Below are 11,088 nucleotides of genomic sequence, written 5' to 3' on the forward strand. Positions count from 1 at the left end.
AGTTGGCGGCGCCTCCATCTGTAGTCAAATCATTCTCTAGAGATTGCACGGTGACTAGAGGGAGGGCTGCAGCGGCAGTCATTGGAGACTTAGGGGTGGGGGAAAGCGGACATATTGGTTAAATAAGTTCGATCAAATATTTTTTTAAGAAAATAACCTCTTAAAAAACAAAAACAAAAACAAAAACTAAAAAAGTTATATCGAAATTAAAAAAATAAAATTCCTCGCGAAAAGCAGTGGCTTCATGCAAATGAAATGGGCTTAGGGTTTTCGACAGGAAGAGCGACCAAACGCCGGAATAGGGGGTGGTGGTCCTTATTCCTTACTTTTGGTAGGAGATGGCATGCCGGGTTGAAGAAAGAGGCTCCATACGGAAGAACAGTGAATGCCAACTAATAATTTATATACAAATCACAAGCTGCAGCATAATTACTAGAATGCTATTGGACATTATCTTGGTAAGGCTTGAGCCCGGCCCATTAAGGTAACATTGACCACAACGGGTGGGCTCATTTTAAAATTTCGTAATTTATTTCAACCAAGTGAGAATTTTAAGGAAAAAAAATATTTGAAAGTCTTTTTGGCATGTTGCTTGGAGATTAATCTTCAAAATTCACTTTATATATAAAGAGATATAGTTTAGTAATTATATACAAAAAAATAAAAAACAATATTAAGAGGTTTAAAATAATTTTTTTTACTTGAAAATTATCTCCACGACCATCGTTAGATACTTCGCTTTGTGTCTATAACCCCTCTATGAGGACACTGGTAGTACTTGTGCTTTAGTTGGAACTTATCACGCGGGGAATGCAATTAGCCTGAAAGCCAAGGATAGGAATCATAAATTGAACAGCAAAAGGAAAGAGAAAACAATCGAATTCACAATCAGAAAGAGTTTGTAACAAGGAACTCAGCTCAAACCAGGACCAAAACGAGACTACTCACAGTTGGCAAGATAATCGACCTGGCAAAACTTGCTATCGACGCCCCGGTGAAAACAAGACCTCAGTTCTTTAACAGAAGGACCTGAATTCAGCTGCTAGCCGTGATTGAGCACTATTTAGGACTCGAGTCGAGTGAAAAATGTGATTTTAGATGGTGTTCTGCTGAGTTCAGGATCAAGCATTGTCAAATGGTTCCCTGATTTGTAATGATGTTCTCGAAAGACTGGCTTCCAGTTCCATTAGTTCATCCATGTCAAGATCATCATCATCTTCGTCGTTGTTGTCATTATTACCATTATCATTGTCATGTTCAGGATTATCTTTTGAGTCACGTGTAGTTGAAGTAGAAGAACCAGGCCCATCCATGGTTTGATCATTGTTGACCTGAACAATTTGAGTCTGTTGATCAAATTTGTAGGAAAAAGCAGAGATGACCTCATTTATTTACAAATGGTATTCGTCATTCAAGCTTGGATGTTAGTCAATGGTCACAAAAATGACTACATTTATTTAAATAAAAAATCCATGAATTGCAAAAATAAAATCAGGAAATTTGGCCACACTCAAACAAAACGAAACGAGAACAAAGCATAGGAAAGATACGTTTTGCTCCGGATCTGGTTCTGCTTCTCGCTGGTATTTGTCGTAAGCCTCAGCATCATCAACAAACAAGCTAGAATCAGAGAGAAAAAGCTCGCGACCACTGTGACACAAGGCAGAAAATATTGATTAAATACTACACCTACGGGAAAATAAAAGGATCCAAGCATTCAATCAAGAAGACTTCTTGACTTACCTCATGCGGTCATTCTTAGCTCTCTCTGCCCTCTGTGCAGCCAGACCAGCTTCTCTCTCCTCCATCTTTTTCTGCTTCCATTGCATGAATAACTCTGGGGTCATAGGTGTTGTAGTAGACACCTTCGCTCGCTGCCAACCGAGTATCATACCATATAGCATAGAGTTAAACCGAATAGTTTGAGTGAGTGAGGAAGCAAGGAACTGACGGAAGTACAAAATATGTATATAACATAAAATTGCTGATGAAAACAAAACTTGTTACTGCGTTGATAGATTACCTGGTTTTCTATCTCCTCCTCTATTGTTAGTTTATCAGCTTCCTCTTCTAAAAGAGCTTTCATCTGAGACTTTAAAACATATCCAGGAGGAAGTGCATGTCTGTAATGGCATTCTTTACCTCCATTTGGGCAAACCCAAAACCAACCATACTGCTTTTTCTCCACTGCTTCCAAAAAGTGTTTACATACCTACAAGGAATGAGAAGAAAAGGCATGATAGAATTTGTTATTTAAAGTTGTAAACAGAGAAACAAATGAACAAAGCATGGCAAAAAAAGAAAACGAAAACAGATTTCAGAATGAAGCATGTTGTATACTAAACCAAGTACGCATTAGCCTTCTTTCACCAAACTAGTAAACATTTTTTAATTACATTCATGTAATAAAATAAATTGAACAAATCATGAACCCAGACCATTTTTCATAACCAAACATGTCCATTCACAGGATGAGTCGAAAAAATCCACTCTGTTTTCTGCATCTTCAACACAGCCTTCGTTATTTAACTAATTTCTTTATCAGGATGATATTCATCCCAATATACTGCAGTACAATTAGTGTAATGACCCGAATCCTTATTTTCAATGAAGTATTAATTAAGAGATGATTAAAGGGTTGTTAATTAAGTATTATTGAAAAATTGATAATTCGAGATCAAGCTGTTGGTATCCACCGAATTTTAAATGGATAACCCGATCTGCTTCAGATTTCTTTATCCCGAGAAATCCAACTAGACAAATGGGATTCTGACACGTGGCACATAAGATTGATTCGAATTTTCTGAAATAGTCCGAATGCAGCCTATAAATGGAAGTTGATTTCTTTTGTTTCCTACACTGCATCCTTCAGAGAGAGTTTTAGCCATATACCTTAGGTTTTTTAGCCAGTTTCTAGGGCACTTTGGTGTCGGGAAGTTTCGGAGCTAATGTCGACTCGAGGGGAGTCGATGAACTGGGATCGAGACATCATCAGCGGGCTGACGACGGACGCATAAATAATTCTAAAAGCTTTTAGAAAGAACTTTGAAGCATGTTTGGTAATTCAGGATCTGGTTTGATAGTGATTTCATTATATTGTTGATATATTGTCTAGGTTCAGAGCTTTCTGTCAGATTATTTTAGTAAGGTACGTGATGTACTGACTGAGATATCCAAGCGTAGTATACACACTTATATGCTGCATATTTATATGTTGCATTATACATGTTTTACTGCTTTGGCATATTATGCATCACATATCATGTTGAGCCTGATATCTTTTGATATATACCTCGTTTGCTGTGGCCGCTCAGCCCTATTCTGTATTGTGGACGATGGAGCATCAAGAGCTACAGTGTCCGACAGGACACGCGGGCTCTGATGACCTGGACATTATAGGTCCACATCTTGATGATGAGTGTGGGAGCCAAAACATGCCTAGGGCAGATCAGAGATTACACTCTGATTAGTAATTCTGTTTTGATGATTTAGAGGTTGATTTTGGTTTCTTTTCAGATGTCAGGAGATGGAAGCAGTCACAGAAGTGTGGGGCATGGCCGTTATAGCGACGATGAGGCTGGTCGAGAACATCATAGTAGAGATCGTGACGGAAGGCGTCACCGAGATCATGATGAAAGGAGACGTAGGAACCGTGTCAACATTATGGATTTCATGAAGATTGGACCTCCACCGTTAACCGGAGATGAGAATGCTGATGTTGCTGAGGCTTGGGTCGTTATCATGGAGCAGCGTTTTCGAGTGCTGCACTATGACGAGGATGAGAAGCTGGAGGTAGCAGATTTCATGATCCAAGGAAAAGCTCGGAAATGGTGGAAACCTGCATCTGCCATTCTAGTTCAGCAGCATGGGTGGATTCGTTGGGAACATTTCCGCCAGGTTTTCATCAATCATCACTTTCCGCCAGCTCTTCGTCAGACGGAGGAGATGTTACTGTTGTCCATTAAGCAAGGAGATTCGAGCATTGAGGATTACCAAAAGCGTTTTACGGATCTGTTGCCGTACGCTCCTCACATCAGTGAGAATTCTGCAGCAAAATATTCTCACTTTTTGAATGGTTTGAACAAGGAGATTTTTGATCGGGTTTCTGTTTGTGACGCTCCTACTTCGTACGAAGGATTAGTGAATTGTTGTCGTCAAGCTGAGATCGGTATTGCTAGGAGGAAGGCCATGCAAGCTAGCAAAAGTTCTAGTTCGTTGGGACCGAGGGGTCAGTCATTCAAGAAGTTTGTATCTTCTTCTTCTTCCGGTTTTGGAGGATGCACAGCTTTGGTAGGAAAAAGCTGCAATGTGGCTACTGCGGAGGCAATCACCAGACGGAGAACTGTCGAAGAGTGACAGGTGCATATTTCAACTGTGGTGGTTTTGGTCACTTGAAGAGGGATTGCCCTAATTTGGAGAATCAGAGTGTAGGCGGAGGTTCTATGGCAGGGTCTTACAGTGGAAAACAGTCTGAGACCACTGTGCAAGAGAAAGGTTTTCCTGCTCAAGGTTCTCGTCGTGGTGGAATATCACAAGGATCTCAGCAACGTCCACGAGTTCAGGGGCAAGTGTTTGCTAAACCAAGAACAAGCTGAGGAGCAAAATGAGAGAGTGATTGCAGGTAATTTTCTTTTATGTGGTATTCATGCATATGTATTAATTGACACTGGAGCATCTCATCCATTCATAGCATCAACGTTTGTTAAGAACCATAAACTACCATACGTGTCATTAGATGTTTTGATGTCGGTGTCTACACCGATGGGACAAGAGGTTTTAGCTAAGCGACTTGTAGTAGACTGTTTGTTAGAATTTGAGGGAAAATACTTGTCTGCCAATTTGATGATATTGGTTATGGAATATTTCGATTGTATTATGGGAATCTACCTATTGACTAAGTATAGAGCGACGGTAGATTGTTATCATCTTCTCGTTCAGTTTCGTCCAGAAGGAGACGAGAATTGGTTTTTCTTCGGTGAGGGAGCTCGACCTCCAATACCAATAGTGTTTGCAGTAAAGGCACAACGGGCTTTTGCGAAAGGAGGAGAAGGATACCTCATTTATGCTGTTGACGTATCGAAGGTCGTAATCGACATGAATAACATTCCAGTTGTCGATGAATTTCCTGATGTTTTCCCCGATGAAATTCCTAGATTTCTTCCCGAGAAGGAAGTGGAAGCGGAGATAGAATTGGCACCAGGAACCGCACTATCTCCAGAGCGCCTTATAGATTGGCACCAACGGAGATGAAAGAGTTTAAACAACAGTTACAAGATCTTCTTGACAAGGGGTACATTAGACCTAGTGTGTCTCCTTGGGGAGCACCAGTGTTGTTCGTTAAAAAAAATGGGTCTATGCAACTTTGCATAGACTATCGACAGAGTAACAGTCAAGAATAAATATCCGTTACCGCGGATCGATGATTTGTTTGATCAACTGCAAGAGACTTCAGTGTACTCGAAAATCGATTTACGATCTGCGTATCATCAACTTCGAGTTCATCAACGTGATATCCCTAAGATTGCATTTCGAACAAGGTATGGGCATTAAGAGTTTCTAGTGATGCCGTTTGGTTTGACGAATGCTCCAACAGTATTTATGGATTTGATGAACTGAGTATTCCAAGAGTATCTTGACAAGTTTGTCATTGTCTTTATTGATGACATACTTGTATACTCTCGTAGCTTTAAAGAGCATGCACAACATTTAAGGACTGTGTTGCTAACCTTAAGGAATCACCAACTGTATACTAAGTTGAACAAATGCGAGTTTTGGCTCGACAGAGTTGTCATCTTGGGACATGTTATATCCAAAGATGGGATATCAGTGGATCCTAGCAAAATCAAAGAAGTGTTTAGTTGGACACGACCGGAATCAGGTCAACAAATAAGAAATTTTCTAGGTTTGGCAAGGTTATTACCGGAGATTCATCTCAAGATTTTCTGAGATTGCCAAACCATTGACACAACTGACGTGTAAGAATGTGCACTTCGAATGGACACATGATTGTGAAAATAGTTTCAATGAACTGAGTCAACGTTTGACCACTGCACCAGTTTTAGCTCTGCCATCTGGATCAGGAGGGTACATTGTGTACACTGATGCATCACTTCAAGGTCTTGGGTGTTTTTTAACTCAGAATGGTCATGTGATTGCATATGCATCCAGACAGTTGAAGAAGCATGAAGAGATTTATCTAGTTCATGATCTGGAATTGGCAGCGATTGTGTTTGCTTTGAAGATCTGACGACATTATCTCTACGGAGAGAGATTTGAGATTTTTACAGATCACAAGAGTTTGAAGAATATCTTCACTCAAGCAGAGTTGAATATGCGCCAAAGAAGATGGATGGATTTGTTAAAGGATTATGATTGCGAATTCAAGTATCATCCAGGATCAGCGAATCTTACAGCAGATGCTCTTAGTCACAAGGTGAGATTATCTGCACTTCAGACAAGCTTCATATCAAGTGTAATCCAAGATTGTTGTTCTCTGGGATTTCACTTCTGTCATAAGAAAGGAATGGAAAACATTCCAGTAACGAGCATTTTATCTGAACCGACGTTGCATGCCAAAATCAGAGAAGCTCAGTTTTATGACCCGAAAGGGAAAAAGTTAGCAAGGTTAGCTAACGGAGACAATACATCTGACTTTGAGTTCCAAACAGATGGAACCTTATGTCTGTCAGGGAAAACCGTAGTTCCAGAAGATTCTAAATTAAGAGACGAGATTTTATCTCAAGCTCATAGGAGTAAGTTGAGTATCCACCCTAGAATCATGAAAATGTATAAGGATTTAAAGACCAAGTTTTGGTGAAAAGGTATGAAGAAAAGTGTTTTCCAATTTGTAGCCAAATGTTTGGTTTGTCAGCAAGTGAAAGCTGAACATCGACGACCAGGAGGATTACTTACTTCAGAATCTTCTTAGCCCTGAGTGGAAGTGGGAGTATGTGACGATGGATTTTGTCACCCACTTGCCGTAGTCATCTAAGAATTGTGATGCCGTTTGGGTTGTTGTGGACCGACTGACTAAGTCAGCGCATTTCATTCCGTATAGTTGGGAATAAAGTTTCGATCGCATGGCAAGACTATACATCCAAGAGATTCTTAAATATCATGGTGTTCCAACAAGTATAGTCAGTGACAGAGATCCACGCTTTACCTCAAGGTTCTAGGGAAGTTTTCAAAAAGCGTTGGGGACGACATTGAGTCTGAGTACTGCCTATCATCAGAGACCGATGGTCAATCTGAGAGGACTATTCAGACACTCGAGGACATGTTGCATGCTTGTGCTTTGGATTTTGGACCAGCATGGCATGATCATCTGCCGCTTGTGGAGTTTGCATATAACAATAGCTACCACAGCAGCATTGATATGGCTCCGTTCGAATCATTATTTGGTAGACGTTGTCGTACTCCTTTGTTTTGGGACGAAGTAGAAGAACGACAAGTACAATGACCTGAATTAGTGCAACAAGCGATTGACCAAGTGGAATTGATCAAGAAGAGAATTAAAACTGCACAAGATCGTCAAGCGAGTTACGCGAATACCAAGCGTAGACCTCTACAGTTTCAGTCAGGGAAAAAAGTTTTCCTTAAAGTTTCACCATTCCACAGGGTGATGAGATTTGGACTCAAGGGAAAATTAGCCCCAAGATTCATTGGACCTTTTGAGATCTTGGAATGTGTTGGAAATTTGGCATATCGATTGGCTTTGCCGCCGTATCTATCCAGCATTCATAATGTCTTTCATGTATCGTTGCTACGAAGGTATGTGGCAGATGAATCGCACGTTCTTGGTTCGACAGATGTTCAACTTGAAGAAGACTTGACTTATGTCGAGCAGCCGCTTTTAATCCTGGGAAGAAAAGAGAAAAAGCTTAGGAACAAGACCATTCCACTTGTTCAAGTGCAATGGCAACGCCGAGGTACTGCAGAGGCGACTTGGGAATTAGAGAGTCGTATGCGCTCAAAGCATCCACATTTGTTTTGAGTTGTATCTTTGTAATCATGAGTTGTATTTTACTCAGTTGTATTGTACTTCAGTTCTGATTTCGAGGACGAAATTTTTGTAAAGAGGGGAGGATGTAATGACCCGAATCCTTATTTTGAATGAAGTATTAATTAAGAGATGATTAAAGAGTTGTTAATTAAGTATTATTAAGGAATTGATAATTCGGGATCAAACTGTTGGGATCCACCGAATTTTAAATGGATAACCCGATCTACTTTAGATTTCTTTATCCCGAGAAATCCAACTAGACAAATGAGATTCTGACACGTGGCAGATAAGATTGATTCGGATTTTCTGAAATAGTCCGGATGCAGCCTATAAATGGAAGCTGATTTCTTTTGTTTCCTACACCGCATTCTTCAGAGAGAGTTTTAGCCATATACCTTAGGTTTTTTAGCCAGTTTCTAGGGCACTTTGGTGTCGGGAAGTTTCGGAGCTAGTGTCGACTCAAGGAGGGGTCGGTGAACTGGGATCGAGACATCATCAGCGGGCTGACGACGGACGCATGTATAATCCTAAAAGCTTTTAGGAAGAATTTTGAAGCATGTTTGGTAATTCAAGATCTGGTTTGATAGTGATTTCATTATATTGTTGGTATTGTCTAGGTTCAGAGCTTTATGTCAGATTGTTTTAGTGAGGTACATGATGTACTGACTGAGATATTCAAGCGTAGTATACACACTTTTGAGATATACCTCGTTTGCTGGGGCCGCTCAGCCCTATTATGTATTGTGGATGATGGGGCATCGAGAGCTACAGTGTCCGACGGGACCCGCGGGTTTTGATGACCTGGACATTGTAGGTCCACATCTTGATGATGAGTGTGGGAGCCAAAACATGCCTAGGGCAGATCAGAGACTACACACTCAAGCGCCTGTAGACTGAGCATGAGATTCTTAACTTGATCCTTGATATCGGAGCATATTGCATTTTCGCATGCATCATATCAGTTTGTATACTTGTACATTCTCGTATGGGCGATTTTCGCTCACTTCTTTGTTTTCATCTTGGGCACCCATTCCACGGGCCATGTCTTAAGTTGGACGGTTCGGACGACCAGGGCAGTGACTAGAGCATTGAGTTTTCGATGGTGATCCAGTGGAGGTTTTATGTGGTTTATCGTTTTCTCGTTTAGAACTATGTTTTCGATATGGTTGTATTAATGTTTAAGACTGCTGTTATTTGTTCCGTTTTCATTTGGGTTGTAAGATGATTAATTATTTGGTTTCCGCTGTTTAATTGTTGTTATTAAGTTTGATGTTGCATGCTTATTAGTCTATTGAGTAGTGGCTCGGGTAAGGACGCTACAATTAGAATTTTAAAGATTGAGCACTCTAATCTTCATGCAACTCTTATGTTCTCATCCCATATATTTTATATGAAAGACCAAATGATACATGCTTGTCATGACAGTTCATAAAAAAATAGAGAAATGTCTTATCTAGCCATCACTTGAATATTCACAAGCTCATCCTAACAAATCATAGACTCATGTAAATAATGTCCATAACTAACCCACAGTATGGCATTGATAATAAATTATAATGCATGAATCAAAACATCAACCAAAGGGAAATGTAAAAATAGTTCCATGCAAAAATTCATAAAAAGGAAACCAACCAAACAAACACTTACAATGTCGGTAGGCTTATTTTTGTTGTACTCATTGCTCTTGGACTCGACAACCTTTTCCAACGTCTCTTGATCCCAGTCCTCCATTGTTTCCTTTTCATTTTCTTTGTAAAAAAGAAAAAGAAATTGATTAAAAAAGATTGAAAATTCAGGTGAGGAACTATTAGAAAATAACTGGACATAATTGAATGCTACAATTAAGACATCAAGACCAAAACCTTGATCGCGCTTATCACTATAAATATCGATCTTCTCGCCTTTCCTCTGCACATTCAAATCATGGGAGAACTTGCATTTGAAACCTTTTGCGCATTGTCCTAACTTAAAATGCTCACAAAGTATTGACTTCGGATCCACACCTAAATGCAACACAAGAAATATAAGCCACCCAGGTATCCACACCACCACAACAAAAGGAAGTACACAGACACACTCTCATGCACACCATCACCATAGCAAAATTCTTCATATCCTTACAAGTGAATAGATCAAACTAAATTATATCGATACCAAATAAGACAACAGATACGAATAGTGGCAAACAAAAGCAAGTAAAAGAAAGAAAATTACCAACAGGAACTTTAGGTTGTCTGATAGCAACTTTAAGCAACTCGTTAAGCTCTTTCTCCCTCGCCAGCTCCTCCTCTTTCTTCTTCTGTTAATTTTCCAATAAAAAATACACATATATAAATCAATCACCGTCCAAAGAAATAATCCATCAAACATTCAACAATACAATATATCCAGATACAAACACAAGTAAAAATTATACATCCTTGCTCGACCTGGGCATTGATCTTGGTAGCATCTGCTTTAGGCTGAACCGATTGTTTGAGAGACTGCACATATTTCTGCACAGACTTCGACTTGTTCTTGTTCTTAAGCCCGAAAGTCTTGTCTTCGACTACCTTCTGCTTCTTTGCCAAATCCGCTTTCGATTGCTGCTTCGGAGGCATTCTTCTCCCTAATTTGGCTCCTTAATTATGATTTCTACCACGATATTTAAGAAATCGGATTCTTAGATTGAGTGTAAATGGTTGAACGATAAATAATCCGGCGCCGGAGAAAATGGTGCGGCAGATATGGAGGTGGAGGTGGAGGTGGAGGTGGAGGCGGCGGCGGAGGAGGCGTGGCGTGTGTTTTCTGAGGCGAGGGTTCCGTGCGGCGAGCTGAAATTATTTGGTGGTGATTGCAACTGAGGGGGAAATTTTGTATAAGAAAATAATTTTTAAAAAAATATATTTAAATAAATATTTGACTAAAGCTAAAAAATTAATAAATAATAGATTTACCATTGATTTTTAAAAATATAAATAAAATATTTAATTCATTTCTTCATATGTCATTTGATTAAGAAATTACATTATTATTTAAAAAGTCATTATCTGAATTTCTTAAAACTCTATCACATGATTAATCGAATGGATGGGCTACAAAGGGTT

General features: G+C 39.6%; 1 protein-coding gene across 1 annotated transcript; it reads right to left on the minus strand.

Annotated features, from left to right (window-relative positions):
* Window positions 1-822: 822 nt before the first annotated feature.
* LOC140962299 (zinc finger CCCH domain-containing protein 11-like) lies at window positions 823-10,836 on the minus strand. The gene is made up of 8 exons (XM_073421156.1): window positions 10,432-10,836; window positions 10,217-10,301; window positions 9,865-10,005; window positions 9,650-9,750; window positions 2,024-2,212; window positions 1,744-1,874; window positions 1,551-1,650; window positions 823-1,331 (listed from the first exon to the last, which is right to left on the minus strand). Exons 1-8 carry the CDS (start codon window positions 10,600-10,602, stop codon window positions 1,122-1,124), a joined length of 1,128 nt encoding a protein of 375 aa, XP_073277257.1. The 5' UTR covers window positions 10,603-10,836; the 3' UTR covers window positions 823-1,121.
* Between the last annotated feature and the right edge of the window lie 252 nt (window positions 10,837-11,088).

This window comes from Primulina huaijiensis, chromosome 17 (genome assembly GCF_012295235.1).
Source record: "Primulina huaijiensis isolate GDHJ02 chromosome 17, ASM1229523v2, whole genome shotgun sequence".
Classification (NCBI taxonomy): Eukaryota; Viridiplantae; Streptophyta; class Magnoliopsida; order Lamiales; family Gesneriaceae; genus Primulina; species Primulina huaijiensis.

Coding starts and splice junctions, on each gene's coding strand:
- LOC140962299 (XM_073421156.1), bottom strand. CDS start 10,602: ATGCCTCCGAAGCAGCAATCGAAAGCGGATTTGGCAAAGAAGCAGAAG. Junction 10,006..10,216: donor ACAACCTAAAGTTCCTGTTG/GTAATTTTCTTT, acceptor TGTTGCATTTAG/GTGTGGATCCGAAGTCAATA. Junction 9,751..9,864: donor TAGTGATAAGCGCGATCAAG/GTTTTGGTCTTG, acceptor TTTTTTACAAAG/AAAATGAAAAGGAAACAATG.